General features: G+C 45.8%; 1 protein-coding gene and 1 long non-coding RNA gene across 2 annotated transcripts in view; one reads left to right on the top strand and one right to left on the bottom strand.

Annotated features, from left to right (window-relative positions):
• Positions 1 to 25,968, bottom strand: part of SLC14A2 (solute carrier family 14 member 2) — a 495,750-nt gene that overhangs the window by 63,546 nt on the left and 406,236 nt on the right. Inside the window, exon 4 of the mRNA XM_069569056.1 lies at positions 3,337 to 3,527. Within this exon, the coding sequence (XP_069425157.1) occupies positions 3,337 to 3,516 (180 nt within the window). The 5' untranslated portion in view covers positions 3,517 to 3,527. The remainder of the gene's footprint in view (positions 1 to 3,336; positions 3,528 to 25,968) is intronic.
• Positions 10,506 to 16,907, top strand: LOC138428379 (uncharacterized). The gene is made up of 2 exons (XR_011252424.1): positions 10,506 to 10,759; positions 16,634 to 16,907. It is a non-coding gene; the product is annotated as an uncharacterized lncRNA (long non-coding RNA).

Raw genomic sequence — 25,968 nt, 5'->3', positions numbered from 1 at the left:
TCCATTTCCAAGGCAAACCATCCAACATCACGGTAATCCAAGTCTATGCCCCAACCACTGATGCCAAAGAAACTGAATTTGACTGGTTCTATGAAGACTTACAATATCCTCTAGAACTAAACCAAAAAAAGGTTTTCATCACCAAAAGGATTCATCAACCCCTTTTCATCACTAGGGGTTGGAATGCAAAAGTAGGAAGTCAAGAGATACCCAGAAAACCAGGCAAGTTTGACCTTAGAGTACAAAATGAAGCAGGGCAAAGGCTAACAGAGCCTTGTCAAGAGAACACGCTGGCCATAGCAAATACACTTTTCCAACAATCCAAGAGACGACTTTACACGTGGAAATCATCAGATGGTCAACATAAAAATCAGGTTGATTATGTCCTTTGTAGCCAAAGACAGGGAAGCTCTACAGAGTCAGCAAAAACAAGACCTGTGGCTGACTGTGGCTCAGATCATGAGCTCGTTATTGCAAAATTCAGGCTTAAATTGAAGGCAGTAGGGAAAACCACTAGGCCATTCAGATATGACTTATATCGGTGGAGATGACAAATAGATTCAAGGGACTAGATTTGGTAGACGGAATGCCTGAAAAACTATGGACAGAGATTCATAACATTGTACAAGAGGCAGTGACCAAAACTGTACAAAGAAAAAGAAATTCAAGAAGGCAAAGTGATTAACTGAGGAGGCTTTACAAATAGCTGAGGAAAGAAGAGAAGTGAAAGGCAAGGGAGATAGGGAAAGATACACCCAACTGAATGCAGAATTCCAGAGAGTAGCAAGGAGAGGTAAGGAAGGCTTCTTAAAGGAACAATGCAAAAAAATAGAGGAAAACAACAGAATGGGAAAGACTAGAGATTTCTTCAAGAAAATTGGAGATATCAAGGAAATATTTCATGGAAGGATGGGCACCATAAAGGACAAAAATGGTAAGGACCTATTTGGTAAGGACAGAAGCAGCAGAGACTGAGAACAGGCAGAGACATGCACAGAAGAACTACACAAAAAAGGTCTTAATGACCTGGATAACCACAATGGCATGGTCACTCACCTGGAGCCAGACAACCTGGAGTATGAAGTCAAGTGGGCCTTAGGAAGCATTACTAAGAACAAGGCTAGTGGAGGTGACAGAATTCCATCTGAGCTTTTTAAATGCTAAAAGATAATGCTGTGAAACTCCTGCACTCAGTGAGTCCACAGATTTGGAAAACTCAGTGGTGGCTACAGGACTGGAAAAGGTCAGTTTTCATTCCAATCCCAATGAAGGGCAATGCCAAAGAATGCTCAAACTACTGTACAATTGTGCTCATTTCACACGCTAGCATGGTTATGCTCAAAACCCTTCAAACTAGGCTTCAGCAGTATGTGAACTGAGAATTTCCAGGTGTATAAGCTGGATTTAGAAAAGGCAGAGGAACCAGGTATCAAATTGCCAACATTCGGTGGATCATGGAGAAAGCAAGGGAGTTCCAGAAAAACATCTACTTGTGCTTTGTTGACTACACAAAAGCCTTTGACGGTGTGGATCACAACAAACTGTGGAAAGTGATCAGAGTGCCAGACCACCTTACCTGTCTCCTGGGAAACAGGAAGCAACAGTTAGAATCAGACATGGACAACTGACTGGCTCAAAACTGGGAAAGGAGTATGACATGGCTGCATGCTGTCACCCTGATTATTTAACTTGTATGCAGATTAGATCATGTAAAATGCTAGGCTGGATGAATCACATACTGGAATTGAGATTGCCAGGAGAACTATCAACAACCTCAGATATGCAGATGCTACTACTCTAACGGCAGAAAATGAAGAAGAACTAAAGAACCTCTTGATGAGAGTGAAAAAAGAGAGTGAAAAAGCTGGATTTAAATGACATTAAAAAAACTAAGATCATGGCATCTGGTCCCATCACTTCATGGCAAATAGAAGGTGAAAAAGTGGAAACAGTGACCGATTTCATTTTCTGGGCTCCAAAATCACTGCAGATGGTGACTGCAGCCATGAAATTAAAAGATGCTTGTTCCTTGGAAGGAAAGCTATGACAAGCCTAGACAGCATATTAAAAAGCAGAGACATCACTTTGCTGACCAAGATGTGTACAGTCAAAGCTATGGTTTTTCCTATAGTCATGTAAGGATGTGAGAGCTGGACCGCAAAGAAGACTGAGAGCTGAACTGATGCTTTTGAAATGTGGTGGTTGAGAAGACTCTTGAGAGTCCTTTGGACTGCAAGGAAATCAAACCAGTCAATCCCAAAGGAAACCAACCATGAATATTCATGGCAAAGACTCATGCTGTAGCTGAAGCTCCAGCACTTTGAGATGAGTCAGTTCATCTGATGTGAAGAACTGACTCTTTGGAAAAGACCCAGATTCTGGGAAAGATTGAAGGCAAAAGGCGAAAAGGGTGGTAGCAGATGAGATGGTTAGGTAGCACCATTGACTCAGTGCTCATGAATTTGAGCAAACTCCTGGAGTTAGTGAAGGACAGAGGAAACTGGCATGCCACAGTCCATGGGGTTGCAAAGAGCTGGACATGACTTAATGACTGAACAACAACTGAGAATACAATGAAATGTTATTGGCCATAAAAGGGAATGATTACTGAAAGAACCCAAAATGTTATGCTAAATGAAAGGAACCAATCACAAAAGGCATATATTATATGATTCTCTTTACATGAAATATATGGAATGGGCAAATCTATAAATCCAGAAAGTAGACTGGTCGTTTTGCCAGGGGCTCGGAGGTGGGGAAGATGAAAGGAGGGCTGACTGTTAAGGAGTATGGACTTTCTTTTCAAGGTGATAAAAATATTCTGGAATTAGATAATAGTGATGTGTGCACAACCTTGTAAATATGTGAAAAAACAGTGTATTATATACTTTAAATAGGTGAATTTTATGGTACCTGAATTACATCTAATTAATAACCTTAACAGTCTTGGGTCCTTGGCCACTGAGTTGGTAGCTAGTCATGCTGCCTTGATGATGCTGGGTCCAAGGAATACTAAAGGCCTGCTTTGAAAGAGGGCTTCCTTTTGAAGACAATAGGGTAATTCATGGAGCGGATACAAGGAGAAAGATTTGGGGGACTGGTTGGAAGACTTGTAAGTGTGTATTGAGTATGCATTCTCTACTTGTCCTTAACATCATGTCACACACAGAGTCACATTTTCCATCTAAGGTCAGGAGGGATTGATTGTGGATGTGAGCTGTATTGGGGGGTGGGCAGAATCTCCCCCAGTGTGACAGTTATAGGCATTAGATCACACATGCTCCACCCTTCCTCCCACCCCGACTTGGGAAACATCCTGGGAGGGACATTCCTCACCTTTTCTTCAGGCATTTCTAGAAGAGGCAGGGCTGGGTGTGCATCCTGGGAGTTTGGGGAACAGCTTGGGCTGGGAAACTCCAATTTGTAGAGTTTGTATCTGCTGGACAGAGGCTCTGCCAGGAGAGGGCTGCTGTGAGTGTGAACATCAGACATCTCTTTCAGGCTTTGGCTGCTCATCGGTCACGCAGCTGGTAAAAGGAAAGGGAAAGAACAGTGAGTCAGGATGGAGCCCCAGGAACTTGGCTGATGCTAGATGGGTGCTGCAGGAGGTCTATTCTGAGGTCTATTCTGAAACAAGGGACCTACTGTTCCAGTCACTTGTGCTACCAGAGGGGCCTAGAGCCATTCCTCCACCAACATGACCTGTATTGTTCAAAATCCACCCATTCTTTCAAGTCCAGAAGAAAGTCCATTACTGCTGTGCAGAGCTCCCTGACCACTCAGTAAGAATATATCTCTTTTTTCCTGGTCACTAAAATATTTTTTCTCTATCTTTCATATTGCCGATGGTACTGCTCCGCCCACTGTTTTATTGCAGTGATTAGTTGCACGTGAATTTTCCCCTTGATACGTACATGTAGACCTGGGTTTCCAGCTGAGAAGGGCTCCAGGAGAAGTTCATTTTCTTAGTTGCTATGCAGCCTATATTGCTGTCTGTTGGCCTGCAGTGCCCTTCTCTCCCCTCTGCCCTCAATGCCCTTTCCAGCTTCTATTTCCTTCCCCTCCCCAGGGGAGGAGTAAGTAAGAGCAGTAAGTGGCTCTTGTGTGACCCACTGGAGGCTGTGTGCACTGATTCCTCCATGTGAGACACTTTTCCTTTCATCACTGGGCCAGGGCTTCTGCCAGTGCTTGGTGTTGGAGCAACCTCTTCACAATGTCCTCAGTTTCCACTTTAGTCTGGCTGTGTAATGGTAGTTATACTTCTTTCCGTCTTGCTTCTGCCATTCTTTTTTTGGTCTCCTCCAGCTCAGTTATGTGTTACTTGAATTTATTGTTTCTTTGGGAGGTGGTTTTGGGTCTGCATGGAGTTGTATCTCAGTATGATCGAAAGTTTTCCTCATTGGTCCCTGCTGCTGTGGCTTTATCTCCCATCTACATACCTATGGCCCCCAAGTCTAACATTTTCAGCCTAGCTTTGAGAACTAGATTCACAGATTTAATTCTTTACTTCACAGAAGCTTAGACTTAATACACTGAGACAACTCATAATGTTCCTTCCTGAGTCCTGTCTTCCTCTCTCCAAAGGGCCCATCCCAGGAAAATTCCCGTCTCCCTTCCAAATTTCTTCTTTAGACAACTCAGGAGTCAAACTCCACACTCCCTTCTCCCCCACTCTCCAATCCAAAACTATCTCTAAAATACACTGTGATGCCCAATATCACCACTTAGTTACCATCATCTCTTGCCACTTCTCCAGATAACTGCCAGTTGCTTACTTCCACTTCTTCTCAGATTTCTCCACCAAGCTGTGCCCCACAGCAGTCTAATTAGTCACATTAACATTTAAGTCCACTCATGTTTCCTGCTTAAATCCCTCCAGGGGCTACAGATGGAAAGCCACATCTTTAGCATGACGCTCAAGCTCTGCATCACTGACTCCACTGTGCATTAGCCTGTCCTGTGCTTCTCCTGCTCCTCATTTCTGGGCCCCACACTGGCCTCCATTTAGCACTTTTTACCTCAGAGTCTCTGCAAATGCTGGTCCATTTGCCTGGAAGGCTTCTCACTAGCCCTTTACCTGGATAACTCCTATTCTTCCCTCAGTCTTTGTCTTAATTGTCACCTGTTGGACAAGCCTTCTTTGATGGTTTGCTGTCACATGTTCTCATGGGACCCAGTAGTTTTCCTTATACTGCTGTATCTCCTAGCTCCTAGCACAGAGCCTGGCACATAGTTCAGTTCAGTTCAGTTGCTCAGTCGTGTCCAGCTCTGCGACCCCATGAACCACAGCACTCGGAGTCCACTCAAACCCCTGTCCATCTAGTCGGTGATGCTGCCCAACCATTTCATCCTCTGTCGTCCCCTTCTCCTTCTGCCCTCAGTCTTTCCCAGCATCAGGGTCTTTTCAAATGAGTCAGCTCTTTGCATCAGGTGGCCAAAGTATTGGAGTTTCAGCTTCAACATCATTCCTTCCAAAGAACACCCAGGGCTGATCTCCTTCAGAATGGACTGGTTGGATCTCCTTGCAGTCCAAGGGATTCTCAAGAGTCTTCTCCAACACCACAGTTCAAAAGCATCAATTCTTTGGCACTCAGCTTTCGCTATAGTCTAACTCTCACATCCATACATGACCACTGGATAAATCATAGCCTTGACTAGATGGAACTTTGTTGGCAAAGCAATGTCTCTGGTTTTTAATATGCTGTCTAGGTTGGTCATAACTTTCCTTCCAAGGAGTAAGTGTCTTTTAATTTCATGGCTTCAATCACCATCTGCAGTGATTTTGGAGCCCAGAACAATAAAGTAGTAGGTGTCCAATAAATAGTTCAGTGAAGGAGAAAGAGGGAAGGAAGAAAAGGGGGAAGAAAGGATGGAAGGCTACAGGTAACTGGTAGAGTGCGATAACTTTATAAATCACTATGGATCTCAGATCTTGAGAACTTGAGGGGCCACCTGTACTTCAAGGCAGAACTGCCGAACTCTGCCCTGTCTAGGGCCTATCCCCATTCCCAGGAATAGCTCATTTAAACCATGGCTGGCTTTTAGCACAGGTCTGCAAATATCATTCATATATGATCAACTCTTCTTTCTGGTGCTTCCATGGCTCTGGAAGAGGCCTTTCCTTCCTGACTGCAGGTGGAATTTCAGTGACTTTCAGACGGCCCTGGAGGGGCCACACTGGAAAGGCTTAGCAGAGTGGAAGTCAGCAGGCTGGAGAGTCTGTCCCTTTTCAATGCACTCTCTCCCTCTGGTGGCCAAGAGGTGACAGAGCATGGTATGAATCCTTCCAACTCATCCAGATGAGAAGTGAGGGGTGATATCTAGACACATGATCTTCATGACACTATATATCTGGATTTACTAGAAATGCTCTGGAAAGAACTTGTGTTAAATTCAGTGCCTGTGAATTACATTAAAAGTCCAGTTGAAAATAACTTTTTTCCCCAAACATATTTCACTGCATCTAAGATATTATCAACTGAGCATTGTGTTATTGTTTTGTGTCTTACCATGAAAGAAGAAAATGCTTCCAATTAAAATTGCATGATGTACTCTGATTTAATAAATGTTACAATATGAGAAAGATGTATATTTTATAATCAAGGACAGATGACAAAAGTCATAGTGATGCAACTCAAGTAGACCAGAGTAGGAATTATTTTCTAGCTGTGGGACGTCAAACATTTATATATTTTTTGATGAAGAATGTGTGTATAAATCACGAGACCTTTAAGAACAGGGCCTGTTACCATGTTGATTTCTGTATTTGCATTGCTCAGCAAAAAGCCTGAGGCATAATAAACCCTCAATATATGTTTAATAATTATGGAAAGACGGAGAAGGCAATGGCAACCCAGTCCAGTACTATTAACCGGAAAATCCCATGGACGGAGGAGCCTGGTAGGCTGCAGTCCATGGGGTCGCTAAGAGTCGGGCACAGAAAGAATGAATGATTGCACAATGGAAGTACTCTCCAGAGTCTTTCCAAAAAGGCTCTATCTTCTCTTCTTTTGAGCATCTCAAGTGCAGTTAATATTCCCATTTACTGATGGAGAAGTCAAGGCCCAGAATAGCAGACCAAGAGTTGTTTCTCACAATGGATGTAGCTCTCTGCACTTTCTGAAGCAAGCTTGCTGCCTTGGGATGGCTGCAGGGAGCAGAGACCCAGGGAAACCAGCAGCTTGCTACAGAGTCAAGATTAAACCCAGTTTCCCACCCTGGGCTCCTTCTGTTACTCCAACTGCCTTGCAGGGCACAGCTGGGGGAGGCAGAGAAGGGGGGCCACCCTCAGCCTGGGGCCAGGCCCTCAGCCCAGTGTCCTATTTCATAAGCCCACATAACCTCAGCAGGAACAACGTGATTGCATCTCCTCTGGGGAACACAGCGTTCCTTTGCCATGGGAATGTTTATCCTACTCAAATGGGGGAATTTTGGCTTTGGGGTAGGGGCGAGACATGCAGCAAAAAAAAGGTCTTGTAAAGAGAAGGTCAGTGTTTGGAAAGAGCACAGGCTGCGGAAGCTGAGATGCCCAGCTTCACTTTCTTCTCTGCCATGAGGTGCTCTGTGGGCCTCTGCTTCTCCCCCTTTAAAGGGCTCCTAGGACAGTGAAACTGCTGACTTGGTTCTTGGCACATAGTAGGCACTCAGTGATTTTTCAGTTTCCTCTCTTCCTGTGCTCCCAAGCTGAAGGGAAAGATGGCTAAAGCAACCCGATGAAGTGCAAGCTGGCTGCTCTGAAACAGAGCGCCTTTCAAAAGTTTCCATAAGGCGTCGGCCACTTGTTAAAACTGGACGGGGAAATGGCTGCCCGAGCCACATCCCGTCTGAAGGCGGCAGGCCTCAGAGCCCATTCCCAGCTCCGCTCTGAGCCAGTCCATTAAACCTGCTTCCAAGAACACATAATTATCTGCTTGGCGTGAGAACGCTCTCCTTGGCTGCCTGAACCTCCTCCTCTCCCTCAGAAATGTGGACACAAAGGGCTGTTTGCATTGGCCTCCTATTTCTCCCCAAAGCCGGACTCTCCAAGTGTTCCCGCAAGGGGGCTCCCCCGGCAGACTGGGCCGTCACTCCTCTGTGAAGATGCTCTCTGTTGAATACCTACTGTGTGCCTTGGGCTTCCCAGAGAGAGCACCGAGCTCCAGAGACAGGGAGAAATGGAGCAGACTGTCCGTGTGGGGCGAAGTGGCGGGGCTGGGGGCGGTGTGGGCAGAGGGGCCACTGCTGGAGTGCAGGGCAGTGCCCAGCCTCCCACAGCTGGTGGAGACCGGCTCAGGCTTTCATGTCAGGACTTGGTTGAACCAGCAAGAGGGAGGTGAACACTCCAGCCAAGGAAATGCCTGAAAAAAATACACACCTGGTTTGTGCCAGGAAATCCCAGTTGTGAGCCCTGCTGGAGCAGGGGGCAGCCCGCTAGGAAGGGGGAAGCTGGGTGTTAGAAGCTAGACTGTGAAGAGTCCTCAGTCCATATATTTGGACCCAAGTTCCCTTCCCAACATAGAAAACATGGCGCCCACTCTCTTGTACTGAGTTTGAAATTCTTCTGGCTCTTTTCTCTAAAAGACAGTTTCTGGTAGCAATGCAAGAACACATCCCTGCCCAGCGGGAAGAGGCTGCACCCTCCCTGGCGCATTCCTGCAGTTAGGAGAAGAGCCTGTGGCTGCGGGGGCTTCTTGAGTTTTTGGTGTGAATCAGTGCACAATCGAAGAGCCCCCTCCCTGAGACCTATTGGGTTTAAATCTGCTGGTGACCTTGTCGTGGGGAATGAATGTCAAATGGTCTTACATCATCTTTCACCCAACTGAGTTACTGAGGTTGCAGAGTTCTGGAGAAGGAAAAGTGATTAGTAGGTTTTATTTATTGACTTGATTAATTTTTCCTAAGACTTTGCAATTGATATAATTATGGAAAAGGAGAGTTTCCATAATTTCTAGAACCTCAGGAACAAAAGGCATATCCTATGCTTATTTAACTTATATGCAGAGTACGTCATGAGAAACGCTGGGCTGGAGGGAACACAAGCTGGAATCAAGATTGCCGGGAGAAATATCAATAATCTCAGATATGCAGATGACACCACCCTTATGGCAGAAAGTGAAGAGGAACTAAAGAGCCTCTTGATGGAAGTGAAAGAGGAGAGTGAAAAAGCTGGCTTAAAACTCAACATTCAGAAAACTAAGATCAAGGTATCCAGTCCCATCACTTCATGGCAAATAGATGGGGGAACAGTGGAAACAGTGGCCAACTTTATTTTTCTGGGCTCTAAAATCACTGCAGATGGTGATTGCAGCCATGAATTTAAAAGATGCTTACTCCTTGGAAGGAAAGTTATGACCAACCTAGACAGCATATTGAAAAGCAGAGACATTACTTTGCCGACTAAGGGCTGTCTAGTCAAGACTATCATATATGGATGTACTGTGAAGAAAGCTGAGTGCTGAAGAATTGATGCTTTTGAACTGTGGTGTTGGAGAAGACTCTTGAGAGTCCCTTGGACTGCAAGGAGATCCAACCAGTCCATCCTAAAGGAGATCAGTCCCGGGTGTTCTTTGGTGGGACTGATGTTGAAGCTGAAACTCCAATACTTTGGCCACCTGATGCAAAGAGCTGACTCATTTGAAAAGACCCTGATGCTGGGAAAGATTGAGGGCAGGAAGAGAAGGGGACGACAGAGGATGAGATGGTTGGATGGCATCACTGACTCGATGGACATAGGTTTGGGTGGACTCAGGGAAGCCTGGCGTGCTGTGGTTCATGGGGTCGCAAAGAGTCGCACACGACTGAGTGACTGAACTGAACTGAACTGATGCTTCTCTCAAACAATGAAGGAGTTGAGTGCCTCTGACTCTTGGCAGGGGTCCCCTGGCCCTGTGAGGTGGGCTGTTCTGACTGTGAATACCTCTGATTACCAGAAACCCTTGGACCTATGGAACTGACATCGAGCCCCTGGGTTTTACCCATTGTGGGTTCCAGTTTTGTCCATCCTGTGGGCATGGACACATGCCCTTCCTGTCTCACATGAGTGCACTTCAGATGTTGATTCCAAGCCTTCCTTTCTCTGGGATGGACCTCTGGAGCTTCCTTCCATTTTTTTTACCAGTCAAGGCCCCAGACTCTCTGCTGTCCTGATACAGTGACAGAGGCACCAAAGGCAGGGATGTCACTCATCCTTGCTGAGTCAGGCTGGTTCCTGGGCCGGGGGCTCCGGGGTGATCCCTGAGCCAGTGGATAGCTGCTGAAAGGAAGAAATCAGCTGTGCGGGGCTCAGTGGACATGGGAATGGGGACAGAATAGGCCCATGGGCTGGTGGACCATCCCCAGGGAGACCAGGGAGGGGATAAGGCCAGAAGAGCCCTGGTCTCTAGACAGATAAACTGGGGAAGGGGGGAAGGGGCCTGGCCAGCTGTGGGGCCAAGGTGAGAGGTGCTGCTCTCAGGGCCGATTGTGTAAGAGGTTGGCTGAGCCCTCCCTCTTGTTAGGGACTGCCCAGAGCTTTTCTTGGCAGCTCCAGCCCAGTGAGTCTGATGTGGGCTCAGAGGAGCCTGACTCACTGGGGCCAGAGGGTCAGGCCGGGTGGACGGGAGTCAGGAGACACAGCTTCTCTGGGCCCTCTGCAGACTGTCTGGGGTTAGATGGCTGTTGGCCAGCATGCTGGGGGGCTGCATCTTTCTAGGCTCTTCCTCAGGGCCAAGCCTGGAGCCTGCAACTGGGGATTTAACCAGGGCCCTCTGCTGGAAGTCTCAAGACTCTACGTGGGGCAGAGGTAAGAGACCAGACTTTTGATCTCTTCCTTAGGTATTAGCTTGTGTTTGGAAGGACATTCAGAGGGGCTCACCACACCCTTCTCAGCTGACAATTTTCAAGTGGGATGGCCCTTCCATGAGCCAGGTACGGAACTCCTGCCTCACCGTGCCAACAGCAGTGATTACCAGGCCAGCGTCGTTTCCTTCGAGGCCTCTGTCTAAGTCAGTCTATTCTCTCCCTCTGGGCCAGGCCAGCTCCCCACTGGTGATGGACAAAGGATCTTAAAACACTAGGTAGGTCACGCCACAGCTCAAAAAGATTCCAAGTCGCTCCAGGTCTGGGTGTCTCATTACCTCTGGACATGATACTCTGGGCCTGGGAGTGACGGGGGCCCAGAGTACAGGACAGCACGCTGCTCTGGATGTCTGCGTAGGAAATAGCTGTATATTTAAGCAAGCATGGCATATAAAAAAGTACAGTGCAAAATTTTTACTTAAAAAAAAAAAAAACAAACCATTTCTAAGTCTGTAGCAACCTGAAGGCTGCTTTAGGTGTGTTTGCCTGGGAGGAGGTATCGTGTGCCCCCATCACTTGGGGCTTCTTTGGGGAAACGCTAAGCAGCACTGAGGGTGGCACCTGTCCTTACTCCCCACAGCTATGCCTCAGGGCTGGACCTGAGCACACGCTCCTGTCCTGGGGGAGGTCTCCACTGGCCCCACGGCCTCCTCAGGCTCGATTCTATGGCATGTGTGTAATTCTCCATTATCTGCCCTGATCCTGTCCTGAGCTTGGCCGGGTCATCACCATGGTGCCCTCCTGACCATCCGGAGGCACTCTGACCTGTGCGGTGGTTGGGATCTGTTTCATAGCACAAGAATTACACACGTCTCTCTCTCTCTCACACACACACACATAGCATTCACACTATGAACCCTGCCAATTCTGCACTGCTGTAAACCTTCATGCACACAGCATTTCATACTTGACAGAGCACCTTCCTGACCATCACTGCATTTGTTTCCTCAAACGATCCCACAGCGTGGGGAGAGTGGTAGAGCAGTGTACTCCTCTCACTACAGGTCCAGAGCAGTGATGGTCGCTGCTTGAAGTCACATGGGGTGGACACGGGAGCTGGGGCTGACCCTGCCGCCTAATGCCCGGACCTGGGTTCTTCCTGCATCACTGTCAACCCTGCTGACAGCCCTGGACTGACAACCCCTGGACTCTTCTCTAAGGATGGCCCTTTGCCCCCAGGCAGAGACCAAGGGCCTGGCTGTACATGGTTTAAGTTTTTGAATGCAGTGTGCACAAACACACGCTTCCTTTCAGGCTGGACCACCGTGTGAGCTGGCACTCTGTGTAACCAGGGTGGCATGTAGTCCAGCCCTGTGGCAGGGAGAGAGCTCTGTACTTGAGCTCTCCAAAGGGCTTCATTTGGCATGTCCGTAAGGCCTCTGAGCTACCCCCTTTCTTTTCAACAAAACCTTGATAATTTTCTTTCCTGCACAGATGTTTGTTTTCTAAAGCAACGCTGATTAGAGTGGGGAGTCAGGCTGTCCCTGGGAGGTTGCAGAAACTAGGACAGATCCCATCAGGTGCTGTCCCTGGAGCCTCGTAACTCAGGTAAAACAGAGTCGGGTGAATATTGAAGGCCTCTGTGGACAGAGTGGAGGTGTTTAGAATCAGGTGAGGGGTGCTGATAAGAGGGGGCGAGGAGTCAGTTAATGGTTCATTCTTAAGCATCAGCTGAAGGATCAGCTGGGCTGGATTCTCCCAGGGCAGCCTCCTGCCTGTCCATCCTCTGTGACTTCAGACTGTGCTTCTCAGTAATGTGCTTAGGAGTCGGCTTTCCCTCAGTCTCCCAGTCTTCACAATTAGCTTCACATAAGCCATTTTCTGCACATGATGAACCCAAGCCACTGTTTTCAGCTGGTTTGGTGGGAACTAAGTAGGGAAGAGTTGTTTTCAAAGCACCTCCCCTTTCCTTTCAGCCAGATGTGAATTCTGCTTCCTTTAAACCCTGAGAGCCGAGATCCTCAACCTTGACAGCACATGGTCATCATCTTCCTCTAGGGAGCTTTAAAAATGCTGCTGCCTGGGCTCCTTCTCCAGAGATTCTGACCTGAGTGGTCTGGAGGTGCAGCGTGAGATGCTTCAAAACGCCCCAGGATTACTGACTTGTAGCGCAGATGGAGATGCACCGACCTAGTTCTCTGTGTCTGTCCTTGCTGTCTGGTCAAAGTGAGTGATGAACATCAGCTCCAGTTCTAAATACAGGAGCTCAGCCCCACCTGCAGAAGCAGAATCTGCATTTGAGCAAGAGCCCCAGGTCTGCTCTTTCAGGTCTGAAGGGCACAAGTGAAGGGGTCTCACCTGGGCATGGTGGCAGAGGGCCTGGAAAAGATCTTCATTCATTTCAGAACCTCTGTTTAGGGGTCTAAGCATTCAGCAAACAAGCAAAACCAGATAGATATAGGAACAGCAAAACCAGATCAAAACAGAGGTTATTTAGAGGTAAACGTAATCTATGTCCTCTGTTTCCCGATGAAAGGACATGTCAAACACCCGTCTTTTCCAGTGTGTGTGTCTTGACCTGAGAAGCTAAGTCCCTGCTTCCCAAATGCAACCTGCACAGGTCATAGCAACAGCCTACTCCTGAGGAAGCGAGTTATGGGGTGGCACAATTTCAGAAATAAATATGTACTGCCTATGGAAACAGAGGCTCATTCAGTTGTTGGAATATTGAAATCCAATGCTCACCTTGCCTTGTAAATCTATATGAGAGCCATAAAGAGGGGAGACACAGAAGGGCTGTTGATTTGACCAGCCCTAAAGAGAACAGAAGCGTGGCCCCACACCGGGGTTAGTGGAAGTTAGGGGGCTTTGGTGGTGGTGTCCTCATGGAGCCTTGCCAGAAGCTTCAATGGGGGCTGAAGGCAGCAGGAGGCACCAGGGAAGACCCCTGGTGGATCAAGCGATTAATGGGACTCTCAGAGAGGAGAGGACAGAGAGATTCCCACCTGATATGGAAAGGGACCTTTCTTGGAGAGAGTGAGAAGAGAAATACTGTTGGGATGGGCAGAGGGGAAGGCAAAAGTAGAGGCCTGGAGAATTCCAGACACAAGGAAGAAGATGACGAGGGAGAAAAAGTGTGACTGAGGCGAGGATGGATGAGAAAGTGAAGTCACAGCACAAGAGACACTGACACACTGGTTGTAAAGGAAAGGCTGAGGAGGCAGGCAGACTGACGGGGCGAGGCCAATCGATGCCCCGGAGCCAGTTGTCTCTGCTCTGAAGGGGCAACGACCTTCACACTGTCACACCCCTGGCCTGGCTTCCTCCCTCCTCCCACTTGCATGAGTTGAGTGAAGGATGGACGAAAGAATTGAGCACTTCTCTTCACTGGCCTATGCGTGGCTCCTGGCATATCATCTGAACTCAGAAATGGACCCTGGGCCAGCTATCTAAGAAGGAAAACCAGAGCTTAACAATTCCAGCTTCATTCTGCCCTTGCTCCCCCCTTATGACTAATAAGACTGACAAAACGAGCTTTCTTCAGATGCCCGAAGAAGTCACTTGGGGTTGCCTCAGTTGAGTGACAAGGAATGTGTACATTTGGAAGTGGCTGAACACATTTGCCAAGATGCTTGTCCTCTGACCCCACGAGGCTTGACTGAGGTAATGGGAGAGCTAAGTTGGCTATATTTAAACGGCCAAAAAATCTGAAGGGATGGAATTTGTCTGGACATCACTGGAAAGTAAACTGAGCTTGTTGTGAAATCTCCGAAGATGTGTTTTCTCTTGAGTATCTGAGAGGAGGGGTGAGGGTTATGAGCAAGTTCCACTGGGACGGAACAAAAAGTGCACGGAATCTGGAGCTCAGCCAGACTCCAGCTCTGCTGCTTACCGTGGTGCCATGTCGGACCCGGTCCGCCCTCACTGTGAAGCAGGATGTTGGTGACTGCCTTGCAAGGCCACGTGCAGAGGGCCTAGTGCACTGCCCAGCACTTGGTAGGTGTCAACCACCGTCAGTTCCTACCTCCCTTCACCCGCATGTTCTGGGGTTGTCCACAAATTCTAAAGACTCCAACCACCAGGGATTTTAAGAGTGGATTGATAGTGTAAATATTTAGATATGTTAATCTTTCAAAGTTTCTCTGTAGCAAGTCTTATATTGAATATTGCTGTTTCATTTGAAAGCGTCTGTTGAGCACCTACTGTGGGCCAGTCACTGGAGATTCAACAGTGAGTGAGAAAGAGCCCTTCTTGACTTAATGGAAGCCAGAAGATAACCTGTAAAGGCCCAGGGACAGGACTGTCTGGTTGCCACGAGGGTAGGGTAGGTTTTGGAGGTGGTCTCAGTGATGAGGGGCATCACTAGAATGTTTTGGAGAAAAACTGGGAAGGCTAAAAGTCCTTCAATATTCAGGACAAGCCTATATGACAAGTGGTTGTCCCAGTCAAATGCTCAGTGAGAAACCATCATAGACCAAGGGTGAAAAAAGTCATGGAAGCCAGAAACTTGTCTGTTAGTAGAAATTTTTAATATCATTGTTTCCCTAACATCAACTTTTAAGAGACCTTTGAATTGGGTGTGACAGGATCTCATAGCCTGTTTTCTTTCCTTTTTCAGGTTTTCTAGGCACTTCTCTTTTCTCCTAGGGCTTTTCTCCACATGATGATTGTGTTCATTTTTTGATAACGTTCCTAATTCCTTCATGCACAAAGCTCATGCAACCAACTGTGAATTAAGAAGTGGGATTTACTCAGGATTCTAGGCTTCCACAGACCCCCTTGATCAGTGGTTTGCCTCTACAAGGGGTCTAGCTTTGATTAGCAGTGCACATGAGGATCACTTATTTGGGAGAAGACAAATGGCTCACTGGGGATCTGAACCCACCACTGTCTTTGGCAGTATTACATCTCATGAGGCTGAGAGTTAGGAAAATGCCTCTAAAAACTAATGACCATCTATAACATCTTCAAGGGATTCTGAAGTTTTAAGATATGCACATTTTTGCGAATACACAGTAAAAATGAGTTGACAATATAGCCCACCCAATAATCATATTCTTTTAATTTATGCCCCTCTTTATCATGTTCACAAAATCATATATACTCATTGTGAAAACTTCAACTATTGATGAGTACAAAAAGAGAGCAAATACTTATTCCATTGTGCAGATGCAGAAAAGGTCATCATAAACACTGGGGGACTATCCTTCCAAACAACTCTTATATTCACAAGTAGCCAGAGAAATGGACAGACAAGAATAATTTTCTAGAAATAGGATCATGACTTACAAGCTATTTTTTTAAGTTAAAAGTATTATATTTAATTTTTTGTGACATCAACAAAAGAAAAATGGATTAAAGAAACTGCTAAACTTCAGATAAATGTTTATTTATCACAGGAAATATTTTTGCTTTTTATAATCTTTAAGGCTAAAAAAACAGAAAAATTATTTGGAAAAAAATCATGAATTCAGTATTGTTAAAAAAATTCCAGATTTCATACTTAGGTAATATTGATTACATCTTCTCTATGAAAAATGAGGAAATTGGTTTTCTTATACTTTTATCAGTGTTTACTAATTTTATTACCATTATTCTTTTTGCCTTCTTAAGGTTTATACCATTTCATTTTATTCTTTAATTGTAATTCAAACTCATCATCTATCTTTATTTATCTATCCAGAGAAAAAAGAGCTAATAGATTAGACTCTTATCAAATGTGGCAGCTCAGCCTCCAAAGTGGGGCTCAACGCTCTTCACTTACTTGTATCTCGGAGCTTATCTGCATAAACAGCGGGACATGGTAGAAATGATGGTCTATGACCTCTGAGGCTGTGTTATAAAAGATAGCCTTGTACTTCTGTCTCACTTGCTCTAGGGGAAACTGCTGCCACGTCATGAGGACACTCAAGCAACTTTAGGAATTTCTCATGGAGAGGAACTGAGATCTCTTGCCAACAACCAGCATCAGCTCACCAGCTAAGTCACCTTGAGAGTGGGTCCTCCAGCCCCGGCCAAGCCTTCAGATGAGCCTTGCTGACATCCTGACTGCTGTCTTATTAGAGACCTTAAGTCAGAGTGACACAGTTGTGCTGCTCCTGGATTCCTGGATAAGACATTCTGAGAATAATAAATGTTTATTGTTCTTTTAAGCTGCTAAATTTTGGGGAATTTGTTCCACATCATTAGATAATGAATACACCAGCCATTTATACCTCTTCAAGGATCTGATTAGCCAGTTAGCAGGAATATAGAAAGGCATATTTTTTAATAGAGAAAAAGGTTCTTGGGGAGAAGGAAGGAACCAATATCTATTGAATACCTACAACGTGGTAGGTATTGTTACCCTATGTTATCTTATTTAACCCTATAGCAACCCTGTAGAATTGTGCAGAGGGTACTTGCTTGCCAGCTCGGAGGTAGTCTGCTGCAAAAATGTAATGACAGGACCTATAAAAAAACATCCGTTTGCCTCACACTTTTGCAGGAAATTTGTTTCCTATCAGTTGAACCTCATGGGGCAGAAATTTTTCTGGGAAAAAATATTGACTGGGAATCAGCTGTGAAATACAATCAACCCACTAATTGAGTAATGTATACATCCAGGCCTGTGGCTCATTCTGTAGGGACATACCTGAGAAGTACTAACCAGTATTACCTTCAAGGAGGCAGAGACAACACTTAAGTCCAGGAGTAGAATCAGAAAGCAAAGTGAGAAAGTACTGACACAGTTAAAGTGCTCCATCATTTGATTATTTGGCTTTCCTTAACAAGAGCCTCTCATTTGTCAGGTTGTACCCATGAAGAACATGAAATATATGATTTCTGTTCTCTGGGAACTAAGGGATGGTTAGACATGCAAAAATGATGTAGGTTGCATTATTTGGAAGACTCCCATGGTGGGGTGGAAACTGTAGCTTGGCTTTCCCAGTCTTCTTTCTAGGGTACCTTACTTTACCCAATAGTCTGAAAAGTTAAAATAAAAATTGTCAGCTTCCCTTGCAGCTAGGCTTTAGAAGAAAACCAGTTTTTTTTTTTTTTTTTTTCAATTAGAAGTATTTAGGAAAAATTTAGAAGGTAAGAGTGTAGCAGTCTTTAACTGTTTTCTGATGAAAGTCAGGTCATGAACATATGATGTTTTCTGCCACGCAGGGAGTTCAGCTGCCAGCTTTGGGGGTTTGAGAAGCAGTAGGTGTAGTGACTGTGATTCTGGCATCCTGATTTTTGGAATACAGTTGTGGGTTTTTGAATTCAAGTTTCAGTGGTGGTCTCAGAGGTAAATCAGTTTTGTAGTGTCCAGGAGTAATTTCTGGCCTAACCTAGAGAGCTCCCTCTTACAACTCTGCCTCAAATTTTGTATGCCCTAAATAAATACATATGTTAAATCCCTTTTTGCTTACAATGACTGTAGGGTTTTCTGTTTCATGTAGTGAACCTTGACTGATAAATGCTATAAGAAAAAACTCAGTGTTCAGAGTTCGAGCAGGGGATAGAAGGGAAAGGGAAATAAGAAAGGAATTTTTGGAAGATGTAACTTTTTTAGCATAAAGAAATAAGGATTTCAGACAGGCCAGAGGAGAGATGAGGGCACCCAGGTGGAAGTGAGTAAAAGAGCCCATTTCTCCTTCTCCCAAGCTTGTACCTATCACTTTCCACCCTTCAGCAGGGTGGGTTATGTTTTTCAGTAAGGCCTAGGTTTGAATGGGAGAAGGAAATGGCAACCCGCTCCAGTATTCTTGCCTGGAGAAGCCTGTGGACGGAGGAGCCTGGAGGGCTGCTGTCCATGGGGTTGCGCAGAGTCGGACACGACTGAAGCGACTTAGCAGCTACAGCAGCAGGTTTGAATGAACAGTTTCTTGGAGTTTCTGTTTGCTGTCACTGGAAAGTGTGTTGTTTCAATATGGGATTTAATTCCCAGAACACAGACTCTCATGGAGCCCCCTCATGGATCCTGTAAAGACAAATACATCTGGAGAAGGTAATGCTTTTCCTTTCCTGCTGCCTTCCTTCATCACCCCCCTGGAAACTGCAGGCTGCTGTCCGGGCTCAGCTCCCGATCACCAGCTTCCCCCAGGGAGGATAAAACAGAGGGACCAGGTGTTCTCTGACATGGCAAATCAGAAGAAAAATCACTGTACTGGGAGCAAGGAGACCTGGGATCTAAATTTAGCTCTGCTGCCTACTGGTTGTTTAACCTTGGGCGGGTTTAATTAATAACCAAATCTTTACTATCTTGTGAATCTGCCCACTTCGCTCCATTTAAAAGCCTGCAACCTTATCACTTCTCCTGTTACACCTCCTGATATCTGCGCATGCTCCACGATCCATTCTCCTAGATGCATCCAGCATAATCTTGTAAGAATGCAAATAGGGTCATATCCTCTTTTGACTCTTCAGTGCTTCCCAGTGCCCCCAGGTTGCCAAAACTCCTGGGCAGGACCTTCAGTCTGGTTTGGTCTCAGTGACCCTCTTTACCCTTCTCTCCAGAAAAGGCTGTGTTTTAAGGTGAACTAGAGTCAGTGGTTCCTAAATGGGGGTATTCATACTGAGCGGTACATAAGACAGTCCATTGGGATGTGGCTAGAAAATACTAGAAGTTCTATGTGTTTTTTTTTAGGATTTACACAAAGTGGACAGTTAATTAATGACACCTGCACAGAGACTTCAGTTTATAAAGAAAGATTGAATAAGATAAGCCCACATAAATTCCAAGAAAGGGATGGGACTATTGTTTCCTCAGTTCTGATTATAAACTCATTATCAGCCACATTAGGAAGTAAAGGCAATGGCAACCTAATTAGCCAAGATGAGAATTAGGCCAAAAAAGGGTCAAAATAATGAAGTTGACTTTATAAAGGATTTGCATTCACTGTCATTAAAAATGACCCTCACCTAAGTATGTATGGTGCCTTGACATATTGGCTGCTATACGTGAATGAATATAAATTATAATTAAATAACCATATTGGGGTGCCTGCTCAAAAATATTTTCTGGTATAATTGGGTAGTAAAGAAATTCAAAGACCACTGAGTTACACATAGACTTAGGTCTAGATGCTCTAAGAATCTGCCCTAGATCCAATAAATGAACCCTGGCTTAATGAAATAATGTGAACTTCTTGGTTATTGGTGATTTTACTGCATTTATAAAGTGGAGCTGTTTCTGTGCAGTATATTCTCAGTGTGTGCTAAAAGAGTAGACTTGAAAATTTGGAATATTTTATTTGCAAAATCATTTGATCTGGATATTGTCTGATACTCAAATTTTAAAAAAAGGTAGATATTATGTACCATTCAAAATTATGTCCCTAATAGGATGGGTTACCGTACCCTGCCCCCTGTGATGGTGAATTGCTTCCTGACATTAGGACCAATTGGATCTCACACCTGTCCATCATTTAGAACCCAGCAAGCAATGCCCTTCTTGAACCACAGCCATTGTTGAAGTAATTTGTTTACCCCAGCCATCAGAATACAGTCAATAAACTGCAGGGACTGACAAAGTGGCACTGTATAGGCAGCACAGGAAAATTGGAAAAGTGAATTGTAGGTGGTATGTGACCAGCAATAAATAATCAGCTTATTCCCATTGCAGCAATGTCTATGACCAGGAGAAAAATCTGACTAGTGGAAAATTTGAATCAAACCAAAGTGGGTCATTTAATTCTGTATGAATATCCCTGAGAGTGAATATGCTCTGATTCTCTAAGCAAGATGTCTCTCCACAATACCTGGTTTTGTTAAAACCATGTCTGCTGACACCTGGACTCTGAAATTACAGTTGGCTCTCCATACCATGGCATCTGCATCCCGAGATACAGAGAGCAGACTGCACTATGCCATTTTACATAAAGGACTTGAGCATCTGCAGATTTTGGTATCCACTGGGGTCCAAAAACCAATCCCCTGCTAGTATGGAGGGACCACTGTATGTCGTTAGTGATTTACTCTTCTGAGCTAAACATAGACCTCTTCGGGTACCTTCTGTTGGAAAACAGGCAGCTCTAGAAAGAGCACAGTGAGTCAAACATCCCTCAGTGTGACTTGGCCTAGTAAATGGTTCCCCCTCTGGGGAGAGCTCTCAGACAGTATTAGGGCTCCAGGATCCTGGGAGGGGATCTAGGAGGAGGTGGGGAGCTGCTAGGGAGGGAGGGGAGTAAAGGCAGAGAAGCAGAGTGCCAAAGGCCAGCGTTAAAGGTTTTGTTTGTAACCAAGAAAGAACCTGATTTTAACCCTTTAGTATTCTTGCCTGGAGAATTCCATGGATAGGCGAGGCAGGTGGGCTACAGTCCATGGGATCACCAAAACTTGGACACGACTGAGCGACTAACACTTTTACTTTTCACTTTTTCAGGTCAAAAATGGACTATTTCCAACACTGAGTTTCTCATAATCCTCCAGACTTGGGTAGGAATCACATCTTTCAGAATTAATTCAGTGTGATAGAACATTCAAAGAGGCCCAGTAAATTCTAACTTCCAGTTTTCGGTGCACTTGCCATTGGCTTGTTTGTTGATGGGCAATCCAGGCACATTCAGACTCTAGGCAATCACCCCATTTTCTTATCAGTTATGGACAAATGAGAGACAGGAAGGGGAATTTCTAGGGAAAATGGATAAATGGTCTTCAACACAAAATTGTTGTGTGATTAGGGGTTATCTGTCGAATCTCTTGCAGGATCCCATTTCTCATCGTTATTGTGGATGATTGAGCATGATATTGTGGCCATTCTGATGGCATCTTTCAGAAGATTTCATTTCTGATGTTCACTTGCCTGCTTGTTCAGCAAGCTGACATATCTATTCAATACTGCACCCCCTCCCGCAACACACACAACTGATGGATTTCAGTAGATGTAGTAGATTAGCAGTGAAAAAAATCAAAGTAGTTTGACAAAAATGTCTGCTTTTGATAGAATTTATTAGCCATTTGCTAACTAAATCGATCAGCTATTTTTATCTTGATTTTTTTTTTGTTTTTGTTTTTAGACATAACAAGTTCAGCTAACTAAAAAGACCAGGTGTCTAATCGACTTGGCTGGTTGTGCTGACAGTTATTTGATATGACATCAATTGACTCAACTGACGGGAATTTGAATGAGTTCAGTCAAAATGTTTGAATCCATCAGCGGGGAGTGTCAACCGATTTTTGCTCTGGAGAAAGCACTCAGAGTCTGCCTTTTTCAAGGAGGAAGTACAGGCTGTTTGGCCTCAAGAAACAAAAAATCAAGAGGAGAACTCTTTGAAAGACCCTGAGTGATTTTTTTTTTTTTTTAATGTCTTCTGATCTCTGTAAGGACCTGAGTTTCTCCAGGGAACAGAAATCTATGTGCCCCATTAGAATTCCATGTTTTAAGTCTTTGGGGAGGCTGGTGGCAGCAGAAATGAATCTGAGGGTAGATGTGTTCTATGTTACAGCAGAGACCTCACACTAACTCTGTCCTTAGGGTGTCCAGAGCCAGACCGTGGAGAAGCCATGTCTACTGCTAAAATGAGTGTTCAGTGTCCATGATCTGCACTCCTCAGCCTGCCTCAAACTTCTTTTTCTACCCTCCTTCTTTTATCAGAGTGTCTAATGCCCTCATACTGTCCCTCTCTAGGGCAAATAATAGCCTCTAATACCCCTCAGGAAAGAAAGTGAAGTCGCTCAGCCGTGTTTGACTCTTTGTGACCACATGGACAGTAACCTGCACCAGGCTCCTCCATCTGTGGGATTTTCTAGGCAAGAATACTGGAGTGGGTTGCCATTTCCTTCTCCAGGGAATCTTCCCAACCCAAGGATCGAACCCAGGTCTCCTGTATTGTAGACACTTTGTCGTCTGAGTCACCAGAGAAGTCCATACCCTTCAGGAAGAAGTGGCAAATCATTCTGTTCACTAGCCCTCCCCGAGACAGATTACACTCCCTTCAGAGACTGGCACTTCAGTAGGTACTGTGAGCCAGGCCTGTACCAAGCACTTCACACGTGCTGCCTTGTTTCACGGTCCCAACAACCCCTGACCGTCATAGGCCTCATCCGCAGCTTTGCAGAGTTTATGAATTAAACGTCCTTGGCTGAAGTTTGGAGCTGAAGTTCTGGCAATTTTCTGGGTATGTTTGGCTTGCTCTAGGCAGTGAACTGACACTCCTGGAACAGGCCCCCAGATCCCAGAATGACAGAGACCCTTGGGCATCTTGTATGGCCACGCACCCCCTCACCTAGAGAGAGTTGCTGCAGTGGCCAGTGATAAAGCTCTGACCGTTCAGATCCTTCAGACAGCCCTGCCAAAGTAGCAGCTTCTTTGATAAGACCAAAGGAAATGCCCCCGACCTTGTCCGAGGAAGCACATGTCACGCACTTTAGTTCAGCAGGAAAGACTCAAGAGCTTGAGGGTCACCAAGGCTGTGTCTCATCGAGCTGAGAGAGCCTGGACCCTTTGCTGCAGTGCTGCAATTCTTGCACCTGGACAAATGTCTCCTTGAGCAACAAAATGCAAAGAAACTATATGGGACTAAAAATAACTGCATGCTTGTGCAGTTGGGGCAAATTCTGGACCAAAAGATACCAAAAGACCAAAGAAACAAACCCTCCACTTCTGAAGAGCTGGGAGCAAAAACTGGGTGTCAGGAACAAAACCAGGTACTAAGCACACCCCCTGCACCTTATATCACAAAGGGGTGGACAAACCACTGAAGCCACCCTTGTAGCCCAGCATGTGGACACACCCTTATCCTCACCCCATATAAAGAAGAAGTTGCCCACTCCCTGGGGGAGCCCACAAACAAGGGAACTTGTTACTTGCTCTTGCTCCCTGTTGCTGCAGCGGGGGCCCAAATGAAGCCTTGCCTGGATTTCTTGTGTGACCTCTAGAGTTTCTATTGATTGAGGAAGGCCAAAAACCCTGGCTGATATCAATATTACAGATTTGATGTTCGTTCCCCAAGCAGTGCTTACTAATGGGTCAGTCTGATCGATGCATTTGGGGGAAAACATCATGCAGAATTTTCCTCCAATGGCATTCATTCAGCAAACATCTGCTCAGTGGCACAGATGTCAGCTGGGCTGGGGGCATCCGCTGGATCGCTAGCCCATCGCACTAAACACAGAAGAAAACTCTGCTGGAATTAGCCAATGAGATCAAAGCACTTGCACCCAGACTCAGAAAACATTACTAAAGTGATCTGAGTGCTGAATTGGTCCAACCTTGTCCCTTTCTGTGTGGCCACTGAGCAGTTCCATTACAAAACATGCGCACTGTCCTCTCTGGAGATACAAGGTTGGGGTCAGTTGCCTGGCAAGGGGTTGGGGAAAGTCCCGTAAAGGAGGCGATGGTTCTGGTCAGTTTCTCTCGCCTGTCTTCTCTATTGTAGGTGACCCCGGTGCTTGTATACAATGGACTTTGATGACTCCATGTTTTTTCCCCACAACACCCGCATGTGGCAGGTTAGGCTGACAGAGACTAAGGGTCTGTCCATTGTCACACAGCCAGTGGGTGCCTGGTTCCGTAAGATGGTGTGTGTTGGGGTGTGCTCTCTCTTTCGCCTGTTCCATAAGATGACGTAGCAAGGTGCTGATACCCCTGGGCAGGACCAGCCAGATTTGTTGGGATAAAGGACAGCATAGTGATGAGGTGAAGGATGGGGCTCTGGAGCCAGATGACTAAGTCTGAGTCTCAGTGTTCACCCCACTTTCCAGTACCATGATTTTGGCCATGAGTTCTCTCATGTGTGAAATGAGGATTGTGGTTAATATTGGCCCGGAGTCAGCTTCATGGGCATACAACCAATGCGAGTGTATGCGCTTTTGAGCTTAAGAGGGACTGGGCTTGAGGTTTGATGCTCTATAATTGCCATCTTGAAACTCTTCATAACTCACATACCTTAAGTTATTAAAAATCTTGAATTTGTGCTTTGTGAGTGAAGTCTGATAGGAGAGTGGGTCACAAGGTGGGGAGGCTTGGATCCTCAGCTCACACTCGATGCTACCTCCCGCTGCCTCCCCTGGTCTCTCCTCACTGCTCCCCTGTCTCTGGGTACCCATGGCTTTGCCCAGCTTCTCCCTCTTTGCCCCGCATATGGGGACGGCTGCTGCTGTCTCTGCACAGGTGTGTCTAGGTGCCCAGGTACAGAGGTGGGAGGTCAGAGCTGGGTGGTGCCCCCGAGGCACCTTGGCCATTCCTGGTACCAACTGAATCCTGGCCCAGGGGTGGCCGTTTCCTTGAGGGGTCACTGTTCACAAAAGGCTGGGGTCGAGAGCTTGGTTCAACTCTGGGGCAGGTGTGTGCATCTGAAGGATGGGGGTTGGGAATCTGGTAGCCAGTGGGCATTTATCTGTATGCTGAGTGTCAGGGTGGGACCCTTGGTGTCTGGGAGAGTCTGCATTCACCTGGCTGGTGCAACATTATAGTATCAGATAAAAACACCATGACAGGCCAAGAAGGTGAGAGAGCAAGAAAACCACTCCAAGGAAGAGTGGGAAAACTTTTATATTTGAGTAACTTTGCTTTTAGATTTCTCCTGCTTTTTGGACAGGGGCCCCATAGTTTCATTTTGCATGAAGCCCCACAGGCTCTGTATCTGACCTGCATCGCCTTGGGGCTGTGGGGAGGGTTTTGGATGAGCAAGCACCTGAAAGTGCTGGGCCAGTGGGGGCCAGTGGGGGCGTGCTCAGTGTGATCTTGTCCATTTCCAGCTGGAGATGCTGACCAACTGTCAGGTTCTGCTCCTTTGGAGCAGCAAGGCTGCAGTCAAGTTCCCCAGGGGCGCCCCTCCACCCATCGAGCTCACAACAAAATAGAGCTCTTTTCCTAACTCCAGACATGCTTCTTTAAATTGGGCCAGGTATTGACAGGTAACTAGCTATGTTTGCAACAGACAGGGCAGGTCAGGGCCAGGGCTGTGGCAGGCATCTCACTGAATCCAACTGGAAGGAGAGCAAGGGGATCGTCAAATGGTCACATCCACTGCGATTCAGCTCATTTCCATCATGATAATGAATTCAAGAACGAGCTTTTGAAATGAACTCTCGATCAGAAGGGAGGCGGTAATTGCACTGGTTATTAGCGATTACTCCTGGATGGGGGTTAGGGGTGTGAGCAATAGAATTAAATGAATTTCCTTTGAAAGTTCTGCTGCACAAAGTAAGAGATATAAATGCTACATTATGTGTTTAAAATACCTCCAGGGTTTGGTTTATAGACTTGTTTATATTTATATATTTATTTGAATGTTTATG

Source organism: Ovis canadensis, chromosome 23 (genome assembly GCF_042477335.2).
Source record: "Ovis canadensis isolate MfBH-ARS-UI-01 breed Bighorn chromosome 23, ARS-UI_OviCan_v2, whole genome shotgun sequence".
In the NCBI taxonomy this organism is placed as follows: Eukaryota; Metazoa; Chordata; class Mammalia; order Artiodactyla; family Bovidae; genus Ovis; species Ovis canadensis.
Note: the sequence above shows the minus strand (reverse complement) of the source record. Positions and strands in the feature narration are given on the sequence as shown.